General features: G+C 49.8%; 1 protein-coding gene across 5 annotated transcripts in view; it reads right to left on the bottom strand.

Moving 5' to 3' along the window:
- The window catches only part of TRAF3IP1 (TRAF3 interacting protein 1), a 68,439-nt gene that overhangs the window by 42,385 nt on the left and 7,941 nt on the right, over positions 1-18,113 (bottom strand). For 3 of the 5 annotated variants that reach the window (XR_004288655.1, XR_004288656.1, XM_032355354.1), the window contains exons 6-15: positions 17,901-17,972; positions 16,942-17,017; positions 14,566-14,667; positions 13,103-13,198; positions 8,312-8,413; positions 6,176-6,196; positions 4,925-5,009; positions 4,384-4,467; positions 1,695-1,818; positions 1,454-1,490 (exon numbers count right to left, since the gene is read on the bottom strand). Coding sequence is in view for 3 of the 5 variants with exons in the window: in XM_032355354.1 (XP_032211245.1) it covers positions 1,454-1,490; positions 1,695-1,818; positions 4,384-4,467; positions 4,925-5,009; positions 6,176-6,196; positions 8,312-8,413; positions 13,103-13,198; positions 14,566-14,667; positions 16,942-17,017; positions 17,901-17,972 (799 nt within the window). In the remaining 2 variants the exon portion in view is untranslated. The remainder of the gene's footprint in view (positions 1-1,453; positions 1,491-1,694; positions 1,819-4,383; positions 4,468-4,924; positions 5,010-6,175; positions 6,197-8,311; positions 8,414-13,102; positions 13,199-14,565; positions 14,668-16,941; positions 17,018-17,900; positions 17,973-18,113) is intronic. The other 2 variants (XM_032355356.1, XM_032355357.1) reach the window with 2 other exon arrangements.

The following is an 18,113-nucleotide window of genomic DNA, read 5'->3' as shown; positions in this document are numbered from 1 at the left end:
TAGAATAGTAAAGCTGCACTGGAAATATCAGTATGAGCTTGGATACACGTTCTCATTGTTTTTTAAAAAAAGGTAAGAATACCCTTACGAACAACAACCCAGAAGAAAAGTACAGTCAGACATCTTGGAGAAACGGAGGGCTCCAGCCTTGGGGCAGGAAATACACCAAATGAGCCTGGAACATCTGGTCCTCTCAGAAAACAAGGAAGCTGCGAAGTCTCCCAGGCTGTGTCAACAGGCCCCAGAGAACGACTCCAACAGGCACCTACCAATTACACGCTGGGCAATCTGAACATCGGTGAGAACTGATTTGGTGTGAAATGAGACCCCTCAAATGCGTTAGAGGTAAACCCATGATTTCACATAGATATCACACAGCTATCAGCAACCACCACCCCACACGACCTCTTCAATCACAATGATGGTGCCAGGACACAGATTGACTCTGAGGAAAACCCTCCTCCTAGGGGCTGTGCCACGGCATGGTTAGAGGCTGGGTGGGGTGGGGAGCTCTGCACCTTGGCATCTGCCAGCCAAACCCTGAAGAAGGGAGGGTGGATGAGAACATCACCATCCTGTAGCCCTTAATGATCCAAGCTAACGTCACAAGCAGACATCAGGAAAAACCAACACCACCTACCAGTATTTTTGCTCAAAACCTGCATCTGACCAAGTCTCTGGGACTAAGTTACAAGAATAAAAGAATATGTAAAAAACCATACCATGAGCATATAATAAGCAACACTCAACTATGGGAGACCCTAAAGGACAACCAACCAGTTTTCTCCGCAAATACATTACAAGGGAAAAGGGAGGGAGGGAACGTACAGGTTAAGAGAGACCCAAGAGTTCAATCGAATCCAATGGTAGGACTTTATTTGGATTCTGACTCAAACTAGAAAAAAATATACAAAATAACTAGAAAAACTGTGATGATATCAGGAAATTATTTCGTTTTTATGGTTATGTTTTTTGGAAGAGAGCCCTTATCTTTTAAAGCTACATCTAACATGTTAACCCAAGACACGATCTTCTCTAGGACTTGAGAACAGTCTAGGGGAGCAGGGGTCTGCAGCAGCCAGAGGCTTACAGAAAACATGAGCCAATCACCATGGATACCATGTGACGGGTACAGGGAGTTCATTGGACTACTCTCTCTGCTTCTGCAAATGTTTGGAATCAAAGAAGATACTTGGGAAAAGGAAAAGTAGTATTACAAATACCATCAATTTGGGAATGACCCCAGAAGTCTAACCCTTAATCTAAGTGCATGCCACGTCAGAAGCCACTGACAGACAGCCCCAGGGTCCCAAGGCCCAGCACCCATCAGCTCTGAGACTAAACCCACAACCGAGGAGGAGCCCATCCGTGCCCTGGTATACCACCAGGGACAATGCGGGGTGCATGGAGCTCCCGTGTGCAAGACCCTCTCACAGCCACGCCTGCCACTCACCGTGCTTCTCCTCGGCCTCCATGTCTACCGCAGGCACCTGGGCAGGAAAGCAAGAAGGAAAAAGCTGATTCTTGAAATGCTGCTTCCATGGATCTCCTCAAGGCAATGACACAGTTAAAGAAGACAGAAATCTGACTGAAAAATCAGAGGCTCGTTTTATCTACATAAACCTCAATGCTGGATCAGAAGTTCCAAGGCTGTCCAGGGGCAACGTCAGAAACAGACGCTCCCATTAACTCACCACTTCCAGCTCCGATGTCTCAGGGAGCTGGGGGGCCGCCTCCACCACAAACTGACTGTCGTCCTCATTGTCGGAGTTCTGCGCGTCTACAATCACACTGGCAACGATTTTCCCACTTCCTGTCCTAAAGAGAAAAAGGAATCAGGTTACATCGGAAGAGCTGCTGATCGCACATCCGCATCAACCCCCTGCATTCCAGGCTCCGAGAGAGGAGTTTAACCACTACCTGCCTACAAAACCCAGGTGTGGAAGCCAAGTGCAGACCCACGCCTGGGTCCCTATGAGAGTTGCCCTCTGTGCTCCCTCCACCCCGCCCCCTCCCTACACCCCTACCTCCCGAGGGCCCTCGGAGCCTCACTCCTCCCCTGGCTGCACTCTCTGGACACCAGCCCTCCACCTGCAGCCCCTCACCCGGGGAGCCCTAGTCCTCCAAGTCACAAACATCAAGGCAGGGGTGGCGATGCGGCCCCAGACCCCTGCCCCAACACAGAGGCCTCCTCCTGGCTGCAACTCCCTGCCCAGCACCACCTCTCCACCAAGACCTACCACCACTCTGGCCAGTCCAATACCCAACTGCCTGGCCCATAGGCCTGGACCTGTCCTCGCAGGTGACTATGTCCGTCCAAGGGCTCTCTTAGACCTCCTGAAGCCACCCTCTGGAATAGCCCTACCTACTGTCACCCCACTGCAGGCCACCGTCAGCTGCCCTCTGCTTAGGCCCTCACGCCGACCACACTAGGCCCAGGTCACAAGGCTCCAAACCCAGACACTCACCAGCTGCCCATCAGTCCCACCTGCCTTCACTTCTCACGTAGCAGCGTAACACAACCCTGCTTTACTGAGTGCCCTTAACCCCCAATGCCCTACGATCACTGGTACACACACAGACACACCCTCTCACTTGCTTCAGGGTAACACACAAGGTCAGCAGGAAACTCATGCACTTGGGTATGAGCTCTCAAAACAGTACACATTTCCCCCAAAACACCCTCAGCTTCTTCGCTGGGCCCTTCAACCCTCACAGGCAATGTCCTGCCTCCAGCAGGGCCAGCCTCACCACACCCCATATCTCCCCCAAGCCCTGTACCCCTCGAGCCCCTCCCACACACCATCCCTCATCAGCAAGCCCTCTCCATTCTCCCCTGCCTCAAGCAGCAGCTTCCCATGGCCAGGCCCAAAGGGACGGCAGCTTTCTTGTGCTTACTGTGTCTTCCAGATCACTCTCTCTCAAGTCTGCCAACTCTGACTCCACACCACAGCCTCTCTGGCCCCCTTGTCACCGCTGCCAGCTGCCAGGCAGCCCCCTGCACTCCTGTCTCCCTGCCACCACTGCGCTCATCTTTACTGAGAAACAGCCCTTCCCAAAGCCTAGCTTTAGGGTCCCCAAGCCCTCCTGCCACCATCCTGCTTCCATCACCCAGCTACACGTTCAGGGTCACCCTTGGGCACTGCCACTGGCAGCAAGCCCCCAACCTCAAACCTGAGCACCCCACTCTTGGACCACCATCGCCCACATTTCTGTCTCTGTGCCCGCCCAGAGCCCACAACAGGCACCTGCCCACGGTGGGGGAACAAAGTCCACGGCAGCACTTCACACCACGTGCAACCAGAGGCAGCCCAGCTTCCTGCTTCGCATGCTATGCCACAGACCTCTGGGCCTACGGTCCTCTGGGTGGGGTTGCCAGTCTGAGGGGGACTTTAGACCTCACCCCTGCCCCACTGCCCAGCTAGATGCCAAGAACATTCCCTCTAGGCCCTCCCAGTCCTGACACTACTTGGGGTCTCCAGACACAACCCCACAGAAGGCTGGGGGTTGGGAAGAGGACAAGACCCCAGATGAGGACCCTCACCCGATCTCTGGGAGTGGGGCTCTGGGCCTCCCCGCCCAGACTTGCTCTGGGTTCACAAGACAAGTGGAGCTCTGGAGTGGGGGAGAGGGAGGTCAGCTTCTATTCTAGAACTCACCTATATGCACCATCCCCTCCAAAGCCAATCCCTCTGTGTCCCCCCACCCCTTAGGGACGATGTTCCACCAATCCTCCCACCCCCGCAGCTCCTACCTCCCCAGTTCCCCATCTCCTCAGGTCGGTCCCATCAACAGACACATGCGCCCGTCTCCTCATCTCAGAAACAGTGAAGAGTAATGTTCTCACAACCTCTCCCTCCTGCCACCTCCTGCATCAATCCTTCGTGTCCCTTACAATGCAGCCACACCTGTGCCCAGTTCCTGCCTCCTGCTCTATTTTAAACCATGCCGGTCTGGGCTGCTTTATTTTTCTATTTTTATGTTTTGATTTCTTGTACTTTCCTCTAAAGATCACACTACATCCACAGGGATAGTTGTAACACTTAGAGAGCCCTGTCTGTGGCTTGCTTTCACATACTTTATGACTTTCTGACCTTTTATCTTATATTTGTGTGCAATTAAGCCTTGAAATCTTTTTTTTTCCTATCTTCCCCCTTGTTGCTTCTATGTTTAGAAAATACTCCCCCTGGCCCCCAACTTCTCTCAAAGAATAACTCCCCCACCCCCACACCATGCTATAAATATAAAGCACATTTTCTCTTCAGCTAACTTAAGTGTGTGGCTGGGGGCATGTGGCCTGACCCGGCTTCCCCACAAGTCAGCTGGCAGTGGCCCCGCCCCGCCCTCACCCCACCCAGCACAGCGCCCCCACAGAGGTCTCACCTGTCTGGTGTCAATGCCTCCACGCTGTCCTGGCGCTTCACGCGGGGGGGTGCTGGCCTCGCACTCCCAGGCCGAGGTATTCTTCTAAACCCAAACCCGGGAAAACCAAAGAGGGGACATGACACACTTGGACATTTCAAAGGGCCAACAAGAAACAAAGATCAACAATACTACTAATTTCCCGCCATCAACATGCTCGTCGGGACACATTCTGCAGAATGTTAAGAACATCCCGTTAATCTGACAGGTTTAAAAGTGTCCATCTCTTAATCTTATGTTTTCATTAATTTTTAGGCTCAAAAGGAATCATGTAACTCTCAGTAATCAAAACATAATTTATCATAATTATGAATTTCCCTAAATCTTTATAATGTCCTATGTGTAGTAACTTCTATCCAATACAGGAAAATTAAATTAAATGGTTTCTGCTTTCTTTGCACAAGTATTTCCTCATAACTGAGCTCAAGCACTAAACGAACTGTGGGAGGTGCAGAAAGAAGGAGGCGGTGGCGACCCGGGCATTGGACAGGGGCCCACAGACCTGAGGTTGGCTGGAAGCTCGCCTGGCAGCTCGGAGCTCTCGGACACCTCAGGCTTCTCTGGGCCAGAAGGTCCAACTTCTCCTTCTGAAGCATGACAATCCAGTGAGCAGTTCATGAAGGAAGAAATACAAACAGGTAATCAATACTTGAAAAGACAGCAATTCAATAATCGCAAATATACATGAGCTTTATTCATCTCTTATTTTCATCAAGATAAAACAGACAATTCATGCCTAGATTCAGTGAAGATTGGGGGAGACGGGTGCACTCAAACCCTGGAAATACAAACTGGTTCAATTTCTTAAGAAACGGAATTCAAAAGGTAGGTTCATCCAGTCAGGCAAGTTAACATAAAGGAAATACAACCTGAGAGCAACGGACACATGCGATCTGTGTGTCCAGATGTTCCCCACCCACCACCTGTTAGTGTCAACTGTGGGTCACGTCAGCAGACCCTCGGCAAAGAACAGTGTCACCATCCTAACACGAAACTGAGGATAGTAACGTATTTAATCACACACACACACACACAACACACACACACACACACACATACACACAACGGGGGTTCTAGATGGACATTCATTTAGATTAGAAACAGTGTTTTTCGCTTCCTTCTTGATATTTTTCTGCATTTAAAAAACTCTACTTTGGTTATGTGCCAAATGGTTTTTATAATCTGAGTAAAACTTTCTTCATTTTAATAAAAAAATTAAATCAGTAAGTAACAACCCCTAACTACTAAAGCACTTAAATTTACTCCTGCATTTGGGGCACCTGGGTGGCTCAGTGGGTTAAGCCACTGCCTTCGGCTCAGGTCATGATCCCAGGGTCCTGGGATCGAGCCCCGCATCGGGCTCTCTGCTGAGCAGAGAGCCTGCTTTCCCCTCTCTCTCTCTCTCTCTGCCTGCCTCTCTGCCTACTTGTGATCTCTCTCTGTCAAATAAATAAATAAATAATCTTTAAAAAAAAAAAAAATTTACTCCTGCATTTTAAGTAAAAGGGCTTTGTATTTTAGAAAATAGGATAAATCAGACTTTGAATTTAGAAATACATGTTTTATTCTCGGAAGTGAAATACATTCTTCTGGAACAAAGGATACATAAATTAAATCTTAAAGTAATATAGTTATGTTTCCTTAATTTACTTTCCCTAACTCAGTGTGTAAAACAAATCTGAGAGTACATGTTAGTATCTACACACACATGCAAAATTTATATCAAATACACCCAGTTCAGGCCGTTCCTCACCTGCATCACTAGGAGAGTCACCTGCAAAAAAAATAAATAAATAATAATAAGGTACATCAGAAAAGTGACTTCCGTGTTGGTAAAGCTCAGTGCATTAAATAGCAGGACTACGGAAAAACACAAACCACGTAACAGTGGATACCTGTCAGGGAACACATAGCCATTCCTAGTGTCCCACTGCCAAGACTTTATTTTCAAAAATCGAAAGACAGAGAACAAAGCAAGCTATGAATCCTAAAATGCTATTAATGAAGAGAGCCAACAGGAGTACGAAGAGAGTGGGTCACAGACACAAATGAGAGAGATCTGAGAGGAGGCTGTGTTCTGGGGACAAATGAGACCTATGTGGCCACAAGGACATGAGTGGGAGAGCACTGTGGTGGTGGGGGGGGGTGGACTTAAAGTCCCAAGAGGATACTCTCTGCATGACACACTTGAGACAAAGGACCAAACCCTCAGACGCACCAGGACGGCACAGGTCCAAGTCGGAGCCAAGGACCCCAGGGAGCTGCCGGGCATCCCCCATTAACTACAAACCCACCTCCACACAGGGACCTATCTCACGCACAAGGACCAGGTCCAGGGCTCCCAAGGGCACACGGCACTCCTCAGACACCACAGTTTGTCTGCTGAGGTGAACTTCAGATCTTTGTTTACTAGTCAAAGACCGACACAAATGGTGCCCTAAAGAAGGTGACTCTGGGAAGAAAAGCCAGGCCTATGGGGCAAGAGGAAGTGGGAGGCCCTGCAGGACCTCTGGGTGTGGGACACAGGAACCTCCCAGAGGGCACACTGCACAGAGAAGAGGACGGCCCAGCACCCACAGAGCCTCACAAACTGTGGGTTAGGAGGGGCCTGGAAATCACGTTTCCAGACAGCACCACTGTAAGGATGGGGTGACAGCAATGCGGGACTGGAGCTCGACCCAGTGACAGCACTGCCCCAGGGCCAGAGCAGCTAGCGGCAGAGTCTCTCCTCAACGCCACGCCATCTGGAGTGTGCTTGACAGAGCCCAGCATGTGGCAGCCAGTGTGCGACAATGGGGCCCTGGATTCCAGACCCCAGGGCACTCTTCCAAACTCCCACCATCAGTGCTGGGGACAGACTGCAAGTTCACGTGCAACTGCTGGATCTCAGGGCCAACACCCAAAGGGAGAGTGTGCACAGCGAACCCCCTGTCACAGATGGGGTCTCCCACCCTTTGGCAAGGGCTCCTGCCCCCCAGACACTTGGGTCTTCTCTGGACCCTTCACCAGCGCAGCCTCTGTCCAGCAAGGCATGCAGGCCCTCTTTCCCTCGCCCTGGAAACCACACCCCGGGCCACTCACGGGCCATCTGTGGCACAGCCCTTGCCCGAAGTAGCCCGGAACCTGCCCGTCCCCCCACCCCCCACTCCAGCCCAGGCTGCTAAGTCTCCTAAACTAACGTGACGCATATGGGACAAAGCCTCCTGCGGGAGCTTTCCCTGCCTCCATGCCAGGATGACATCCTTTGAGCCCTGGGCATCCTCCAGGCCGGCTCTGCCCACCAAGGCAAACACACCGACAGGTGCCGGCCCCGGGGTGTCACACACTGGACTACCGGGTGCCAGCACCCCACCAAGCCTGCCAGGAGCTCTGGGGCCCAAATGTATCCTTCCCCACAGCGTAACTGCTGGGAACGACGGTGCCAAAAGCAGAATGTCACCTAGGCACAGCTGAAGAAACCCAGAGAACGTTACAGAGAGAAACACTGGATCAGGACCGTGTTTCCAGCTGCTTCAGAGTCCTCTCTGAACAAAAAATGTGGGGGTGCATGGTTCGGCCCGTGGGCCTCCCCGGAACAGACCCCGAAGCTTGTGTCTGAGGCCTCTCACCACTGCCGGGCTTCATATGCAACCTCCACGAGAGCACCAGGGACCTGGGAGGGGCCGGGGCCACCACAGCAGGACCACATGCCCTACCCTGGCTGATGTAAGATGGCACAAGGGGGTCATTTGCCACATCTGGTCCTGCAGGTATGAAGAACCAGGGCCTGGACCCTATGTGGGTCAGAGAGCCGCGGTAACCCCTTCGCAGAGAGGTGCCCCCAGCATGCAAGTGCAGTGGCTCAGTCTCCCTCACTGGGAAAGGGGCAAAGACAGGGCGTCCTTCTTACCTTTCTGCTTCACTGTTGGCTCAGGCTCAACATTCTCCCGCCACATACTTGCTGAGTTATCATCTGAAACACTAGCTGAGTTAGTATTAGCTTCTTTTGTTCCTGACAGAAAACAGTGTAAAACGAGTCAGGACAATGTCCACGGCAGGCTGGTCCTCTAGGCTTCAACAGCAGAGAGCACACCTACTTGTCCACGCCTTCCCACACTGCGAGCTTACACACACCTGACCAAAGAATGTTCCTCCCAGCTGTGGCTGTGGGATCAGGAGAGGAAAGGGGTGCCCGGAACAGGAGAAGGCCCCAGGCCCACTCAGCCCAGGAGTAGGTTGGGATCCCCAAAGCCAAAGCAAACTGGTCCCTCTACCCCCATTTCCAGAAACTTCCTGACGCTACCTGTCTCCATCCACCACCTCCTCACTGCAGCCAGGCCCAGATGAAAAGCTGCAGATAAGTGACAACTATAGCAAAGCAGGAGGGAAAGAAAGATTCCTGTGCCACAGTTCACAGTCCTGGACTCACTGAAAGCTCCTAAGCCCCCGTGAACTACTAACTAATGTATCAATGTCTATAAAAATCGAAAAAACATCAAATACCCGAGAAATAATACCTTCTTTTATATTAAAAATAAAGGAGGGGGTAGGGAGGTGCTGCAGGAAAAGATTTTTAATGTGGTAGGACTCAGGGTAGAAAACTAATCCACCACTAAAGGACCCCCACTCTAAAATTAAACCAGGAGAAGACAAAAATAAAATTCAAAAAATGTTTCCTTTCCTAAAATACAATCTTATAATTTCTTAAAAGTATTCAAATAAACAGTTTATATCAGAATCAACCTATCATTATCAAAGAACTGAATTTATGTAATAGAACCTCACAGAGTAGATGACATAATTTTCTAAGGAAATTTTTTTCAATCTATAAAAATGATCATTTAAACAGTGATTCAAGTAATTATTTATTAAATCTAAGGTAGCCAAAGAATCAATATGAAATACTAAACTCTAAAACAAATGTAAAAATAAACATAAGCTTGGCAACTGTATTTTAAAAGAAAACATGCAAAAATTTTAGATTGTTACATTTTATTTGAAAGTGTCAAAAATTTCCTACACCATTCAAAACTACCAGCACAATAACTTAACTTCCAAATGTAACATCTTCTGTCCAAAGCCCAAGGGGACTGATGACACTCTGCACCATTCCTCTCTTCAAAGGTCTAGTGGCACTTTTTTTTTGAGAGGTCTATGATGGTCGTTTTAATATCTTTCCTAATATTCTTAAGTAAACTTTACTAAAACTCCAATACACACAGAGAAACAGACTATATGTTCTGATAATACCACAATCAATTCTTAATCAGAGGACAGATTAACCAGTCTGCAAAATAACAGCTTTAAAGAAAAGAAATAACACACCCTTAAAAAATAAAAATTATTATGAACTGGCAAAAAAAATCTGTTGTCCGAATCACCAGGAATGAATGAACCCATCCGGGAAGGGTGTGGTCCCGGCGTCCTGATTTCCCAGCTTGAGCAGGCTCCTCGCCTCTTCAGAGCCTCAGTTTCCCCCAGTTTACGGCACTCTGGTAATGGGAATCTGTGCTTTATAAAGCAGGGAGCACTGTGCCTGGCCAAGTGCCTGCCTGTCAGTCATCATCCCTGAAACTCACCAGGTAGAGCCCCCCACACTGCCCAAGCTGCTTCCCACTCTGCCTGCATGCTGTGCAGATGCTCACAGCACAGGGCTGCCGGTGACATCCAAGTGTAAACGCGAACAGATACCCAGGCCCTACAACAAGGGGCTCCGCCTGGCCCAGCAACCAGTCTGAGCATCCTGTTATGGGACACAGAAGCACTAGTTTAACCAGACAGAACACAAGATAAAGGCACAGCTGGCCTATGTAGGGTCAGAGCGAAGCCAGATGTTCAACCCAAAGCTAATGAGGCCTTTAGATCAAACAGAAACACGGGGAGAAGCAGGGGGAGAGGACTGTCATAAGTGAAGTGACATCACAAGGAAATGGACGAGTGTCCAGAGGGTGGAGCATTCTACAAGGTTGGCCACCTCATCTCTTCCACAGCCAGCGCGCTAGACTAAAAAAGTAAGACGAGAGCATACGGGGTCAGGGGACTATGGGAATTCAAGTCATTTAAAAAGTAAAAGAATAAAAAACATACAGTGTGTTCATCTTAATAGAACCCTGTTTCTTGTTTTTTGTTTTTTAAAATAACACTTTGGAAACATGAAGATTTCGACACTACCAGGTAACAGTAACCCTGCTACAGGGAACCATGCTGGGGCGTGTCCCAGCACATCTCTCTTGTTTTCCGAGCTGATGCTGAAGTATTTAAAATGTTAGGATGTTTAACAGACTTTGAAATCATTCATAAAAATATATGGCCCTAGACAACGCACGTATGATGAGACATGAGAACCGCTGAATCTGTGTGAGGGGTCGGAGGGGGTTCAAAGTTCTTCCTACTCCTCTGCATTTTCATAGTAAAAACCTTTACACAACTGGACAAAATGATCTAAGTGACAGAAGCCAAACAAGTTGAAGACACGCAGACGGCACAGCGTTCCAGGAGAACCTGGACCGTCGAACAACTGTAAACAGAACGAGGCTCATCACGCCGCAAGCATTCCAAGATGGAGCAGGGAAGAAGTGGCTCGTGTTTGAGAAAGAAATGGGTAATTTCCTTGTTGAGTTCTTCAGTGTCCCTGAAAGAGGAAGCAAACAAGTGGTCCTGTGACGGCCCTGCGGCCACCGTCAGACCCAGGGACAGCGGGGGCACGGTGAGACTGGTATGCACCAGCTCAAGGTGAAGGGCAAGCAGGAGGAAAGGCTCCCAGACCAGCCCAGCAGCATTGCACCTGGAAATCACACACAGTGAGAAACTCCGCAGCTGTGACAATTGCCGACAAACCCTGAATCCCAAAGTCAAATGACTGGCAGCACAGGTGACCTCTGTCACTGGCATGACAGTGACTGACAGTGATAACAGGGACCCAGGGCCCAGGCAGTGGCAGGGAGAGGGGAGGAGACACCAGAGGTCACAGGACCACCAGGACAGGGTGCAGGACTCCACTCTGACCACCAGATGGCACCAGGCTCCGCCCGAACCTCTACCCAGAACCTCACTCCCTGAACACTGAGCAGTCGGTCAGCAGTGTCTACAAAGTGAGGGTACTTTGGTAGTACTGGGTACTACAGTAGTAGTCAGTACTACTGTAGTCTGAGTGGCCTCTGCACTTTATTCTGGATCCACGTTACCAACCCAGGATGCGATGCCTCACCCTGACGTGGGGCTTGCAGTCACTAAACAGATCCACGAAGCAGATCTGCCAGGCACACATGCGACATGCCAGCCACTTTGTGGACAGACCTCACTGAGTCGCACAGCAGGCGTTTAAAGAGCCATTTACCACAAGGTCACTGTGGCTCAGAGGACGTGCCATGAAGCTAGCTCGAGGCCAAGAGGTGGGCAAACAGGAGGCACAGGATCTTCCCACTGGTCTGGGATGTGGGCACATCTGCCCACATGGGCAGCACTACCCAAGCCCCCTCCTGCTGCACAGGGACCACCTGGTGCTTCCCCTGCTCAGACCGGACTGAACCAGCCTGCAGCCCAGACAAGGCCCGCCAGTGCAAGCCCGAGGTCAAGTGAGAACTCATCCTCTGCTCCCATTCGGCACCCCCTGTCCCAGTCACCCCACACCAGTCACCACACACCACTGAGGACCTACATAAACCATGAAAAGCTGACCTGCTCAGAATAAGATCAGTGGGGACCACCTCTCAAGAGGCCCACCTTTCCCTGTGCCCCTGCTGAGCCCAGGGAACACAGGACAAAGCAGCTGCCCTGACCAAAAATACAGCTGCTCTCAGGGATCCAACCTCTTAAAGAGAAAGCGTGTGCCCAGAAGATGTTCTTCCCATGATCCTAGCTATAGGCACAGAATTTTTGAAAGTCAAAAAGATACAAGTTCAGCCTAAACAAATTCTTATCTTTTCCTGGAGTCAAGATTTACACTCTATTTTCCCCTATATGTCACTCAAGATTTTTAGTATTTCTTAAGAATTTAGTTTGACATCACAGCAAATTCTGCTCTTCATCAAGGATCAGCCCATCTGAAATCCCCAGTTCACACGTCTCACTGCTGCAGGGTAGGGATGCACGCATACCCCTTGCACCGCCTGCCACAGGGAACAACCTCCCCAACGTGCCCTGGCAAGCACCTTAAAATCCTTATTATGGGGCATTTTCTTAATACAACACAGCAGGGCAGAATGGGAGAGCTGAATGACCATTTCTCTCTCTGACCATCCACATCACCATGCGGAATCCCAACAGCAAGATAAGGAAAGCATCTTTATCTAGATGTGAAAGGAAGTCACACCTAGAAAGGCACGTAAGAGTTAAATAAAACTGAGTTAACCTTTCTCATATAATTTAGGAAATTAAAGCAAGTGGTGTATCAAGTCATTTCTGATCTTCACTAGCCTGTGGTTAGAAGAATAAAAAAATTCTCTTTTTTTTGTATTGGGGCGCCTGGGTGGCTCAGTTGGTTACACCACTTCTTTCAGCTCAGGTCATGATCCCAGAGTCCCGAGATCGGGTCCTGCATTGGGCTCCCAGCTCCATGGGGAGTCTGCTTCTCCTTCTGACCTTCTCCCCTCTCATATTCTCTCTCACACACTCTCTCTCTCTCTCTCTCAATTATGTTGAGAGATAAATATTTCATATCAAGGTGCTGAGAAATATAAACTAAAGAGTATCTTTTTCTTACCAATTTCTGAAGTTGTAGTTTCCTGATCTGCTTCATGATTTAGTCCAGACAATACAGGATCTAACATTTTAGCTGAAATACTATCTTCCTTTCTTCCTGATGTAAAACAGTGACAGATTAAAATACTGCAGAGGTTTTTGCCTGTGGGAGGCTCTGGTCAGGACAAACAGGGGTTCACACCAGGCTCACACTACCTGGTCCCCTCCGAGGTCCCAGGACACGCCCCTGACCACCACTCCTCCCTCCCGGGGCTCTCTATCAGGACCACATGCTGTACTGCCCCTCGCCATGGGTCCTGGCCGGCTCTGGGGCTCATTAACTTGATCTCCACGCTCCCCTACACTAACTTCACATGGATCTTCATGTGACAGCAGGAAACACCTTCATGGGAAAACCCCCCAACTTCTTTTTTACCTTCAGTCGCCCCAACTCCCTCCCTGAAGAGTGGGCCTCCAGCTCCACTCTTGTCTGGACACACTGCCGGGCCATGCGGTAGTGGGTGCCTCACATTCCACGTGTGAAAATTCCTGGCACTGCCCCCCAGCCCAGCAAACAGGCTTCCCCCAAAGCCTTCACACTCCAGCAACAGCACCGCCTGGGTGCCCAGACCCCTCCATGGGTCTTCTCGCTGTGCCCTCTCCTCTAACAAGGGCCACCTAGTCACAGCGACTCTTATCCCTTCCATTGAGCACATCCTCAGCAGCGACGCTCAGGTCCCGGCTGTCAGTCTTACTGGGACACCAACTGCTGTCTGGCCTCTATACTTGCCTCCACACTCTGAAAAGGGGATGTTTCTAACATCTGTCCAGTCATGCCTCAGTCCTGCTTACTGTCCTCCAAGGATGTCTACTCACGCTCACTACAAAACTCTCACCCTGCATGGCCCAACGCCTCGGGCCTGCCTATTCCTGCAGACCCTATCGCTTTGCCTCCCCACCCAGCCTCACTGCCAGGCCTCCTGCCCTCCAACAGGCAAGGCTGTCCCCAGCTCAGGGACTCTGCCCCAGCCTAGACACTCACAGGTCCTCCTTCCCCCAGTCAATTCTCTGTCCAGACGTCCCCTCCCCAGGGCCTCTCCGCCTGTGCACCCGCTCCTACATTTGACATCAGAAGACTCATGGCTAACGTGGAAGGGCACACCCTGTGGTCTCCTGATTATCTGTCCAGTCCCTCCATACTGTGCACTCAAAAGGGCAGGTCCTCCATCAGTATCTGCAGAACAAAGAAGGGCAGACCCGGGTACAAAATCCCAGCCTGTGACTGATCCGTGCTAGGCTGGTGGCTGGGGTGGCCCCGCGACTCAGCGGGCAAGGCTCACGGCCCTTCTGCCCCCGCTCCGCTCTGGGCCCAAGCCCCACGTCCAGCAGGGCAGCCCACAGGGCTCCACCTGCTCAGTGGTCAAAGGGAAGCAAGGTGCCAACTCCCCAACAGTCACAGCCCCTCTGGGGCCTGCATCGTCTTACCAAGCTGCTTCACGGTGTGCTCCTTCTTAGCTTTACTGTAGGAAGAGTTATGTTCTTTTTCAGGGGAAAGACTATTTTCACTGGCTCTAGAGCCCCTTCTTCCTGATACGAAATTGCGTAATGAAAGTACGTATTAAGCTTAATTCATAATGCTGTACAGTATACTCATTCTTAGTACCTTATTCTGCTATAATTGCCACTTAACAACAAATCAAAAGTATTGTACTTTTGAGAAGAATGTTTTTTGGATTCTATAGAGATCCTAGAATAGCTTTAAGATTCTAAATATGTTTAATAAACAGGACACCCCACACTCCAGTAAATGCAAGGCTGATCCCCTCGGGCCACGGGGTGCCTCCCCCTCCTGCCAGATGCTGGAAAGTCGCCTAAATGTGACCCATTAAAGTCAGGCAGAAGGTCAGGGTGGAGCACAGGCTGTGCTGGGTGCGGCCGCACTGTGAGATCTGTGCCCAGCTCACCAGCAGGGTGAGCCATCAGCTTGTTGGCTCAGGAAGGCTAGTATCAGGAAGGCTGCAAACCTCAGTGATCCTCTCTCTTAGTGGCCACAGAAAAGGAGCCCGTGGGCAGCCCGCTCGCCAGCAAACTCAGATGCACATGCCAAGATACTAGAAAAGCAGACAACAGCAACTGTCGGCTTACCAAAAAACACAATTCGACAGAAGAGCTGCGGGCTAATACTGAACACAACGCGAGTCTGCAGCACAAGGACCGCAGTCCACGACGCTTCTACACTCCAGCAGTCACCAGAGGAACGGACAAGGAGAGGGAGATGCCACTTTGAAACCAACCAAAAACAAACTGTCGTGATCCAGGACGAACAGACACAGCCCCACACGTGCATGGGGAGACGCCCATACTAACTTGGGGTCAGAAATATCCAATCTTCCCCAAATCCGGAAAGCGTAAGTTTAACATAGGTCCGACACAAACCTGATCAGTTTATTAGTTCTGTTTATGGGAGGGGAGATTCTTTGGCTCAATAGTTTTAAAATAATCTAGAAGAATAAATACATAAAATGGCTTCAAATGAATGATTCTGGAACACCTGATGAGTTACTCTGAAAAAATAAACGTCACCTTACAGCATGAATTAAAATAATAACTAACTAAAAAGATTAAGTACAAAAATGCATGACAAAACACAAATCTTCATCTCTCAAATCTGTGGATAAACCACCAAAAAAAAGACTGGTCACTTCCAGTGCATAAAAATTAAACACTCAGGCAAGTCAGGAACTAACATAATGAGTAGAAATGAACTTCGGGGTGAGGGGAACACTCATGTAAAAACTGGCAGATGTTCTTAATATACAGTGAGCTTATGCAAATTAAGAATAACACTGCAACGGCCAGCACAGCAGTGAGGAACCCTGCAAAGGACAGACAAGCCCGAGGAGTCAATAAAAATTACAAACACACATAAAAATGCACAATTTCCCTAGCAATTCAAAGGAGCTAACACTGCTCATTTTTCACCTCCCAGACTCAGCAAGCCTTGGAAACCGTGGGAAAGGCATAGGGCAGAGGGTTTGGTCAACATACCCCATAGCCGACACGGCCAATGTCCCTGCCCTCTGTGCCAGGCCTCCCTGGGGAACCTGTCTCTGGAGATGGCCCGCAGAGGGAAAAGCTCATGAAAGCATTATGTACTATTCTGAAGGAGAAATTCCAACCATGGTTCTCCTGCCACGCTGCTCTAACAGTTTAGAAAAAGGACCCCATTTCAGATATTACCACTGCTCAGAGTAACCTCACACTTCATCTGAAAACCTGCAACAGCACTGGTCCCCAGCAGCACTTGCCTGCCCTGGATGGACCCTCCTGTCCTGCGTGCTGGTTGGGCTGAACCAGTGCGACCCTCAAGCAAACCCCCAGCCAGGCCTGCTCACTTCAATCTCAGATCTTAGAAGCACGACTCCCAGGAGATGGGGCCTGCTGTTTTGAAATGCAGGAACATCACCTACAAGTGATCCCCGCACCCCAAGTCCTTGCTGGCCACTGAGTCAGGACTGCACTGAGCCACCACTTCAAAGACATGAGTCAACAAAACAAGGGTGACTGATAGCTATTTCTGGAAAGTTACAGTTCGATCGCATCTTTTAGATTGTGACAGATCTCTAGCAAAGAGGGGGTACTCTGCCGCTGGTGTCATGTGCTCACACATGTACACAGGCACGCACATGGGTGTGTGTGTATGCAGAGAGAGAGAGAAAGGGAGACATATCTTCATCCTTCTCACATAGTCTTTGTTCCCCCCAATGGCAGATCTGCATTCTGACCACACGGTGGTTTTTCTACCAGATACTATGATTAATACCCATATTTTCTGCTCCTTATATGATAAATCCTCAGTACCTTCCACTGCATTTTTGGATCGCCGTTTTGATGCTTTTGTTGCCACTGACCTGGACGCTCTAGTGGAAATCTCGGTCTTAAAGAAAGGAGAACAGACAGAATTAGTTGAGGCACGACACAGCAGTGCATCGAGATTTACTATGCAGACGCTGCTCGAGGAAGAACAAAGAGGCAATAGGACACATCAACCACTAACTCCGCACAGCTCAGCAGCCCAGACCTGAGGGTGAACAGAGGACTCTCAGGCCTCCCTTATTCTAAATTCAGAAATCCTTCTTTCTGCAAAGCAGTCCAAAGCCCAGCAACCCGTCAACCACACTGAGTATGGTCTTACCGGGTATGTTTATGAGGACCCCATCTCCCTTGCTATCTGCTAATTATTCGCATGCATCGTGACAGCTCTGGGTGCAAACACACACGTTTTCAAACCGAGCACACAGCAGCCCTAAGATTTTGCTCAGCCTGCCGTAACTCCCTCCTAACCAGCCTTCCAGCCTCTGTGTCACACCCGGTCCACCTTCCTTGTAGCTGCCTGGACACGTCCCCAGAAATGCAAAGTGCTTTAGGGAAGTTGGCCTGAGTCGAATCTCCAGGGCCTGGAGGCAGGGAGACGATCTGCTCTGGCCACAGGACATACGCCACCAGACCTCACACAGGCAAAACAGAACTCGAAGGGATCCCTCTGGCAGCCTAGCTGTCCCAGCCTGCCTGGAAACTGGATCCTCACCCAGAGCCTCTCCCAAATGACTCCCGCATCCCTCTGTACCCCACGTCATACCCGTCAAATAAGTATATAAGGGAAGCCCAGAGCCCAGCATAGAAATTAGGGCTCATGCATGAGCCTACACCACATCCCCTGCACCCCAGGGTCCCCACAGACTAGAGGAGACCACAGCATGGTGTCACCACGTCAACACAGCCATGGTTTATGTCTCTGGAAGTTATTCTTCAAATTTTACCTCTGTTTCAGCTTTGGAGTCTTTCAAAGATCCATCTGGCATCTTTTTGAACACCTCCCCTGAGCTTGAGGACTGTTAAGAAAAAAATTCATCATATTCTTAGAATTCCTCAAATCTGTGACACCTAAAACCAAATCGAGGTTCAAGATGTTTCTTGCTGAGCAGCAGTAAGAGCACCCTTCCCTTACGAGCATCCGTCCCCCTCCAGGCCTG

Source organism: Mustela erminea, chromosome 8, assembly GCF_009829155.1.
Source record: "Mustela erminea isolate mMusErm1 chromosome 8, mMusErm1.Pri, whole genome shotgun sequence".
NCBI lineage: Eukaryota > Metazoa > Chordata > Mammalia > Carnivora > Mustelidae > Mustela > Mustela erminea.
The sequence above is the reverse complement of the archived record's forward strand: the minus strand, read 5'-3'. Positions and strand labels throughout refer to the sequence as shown.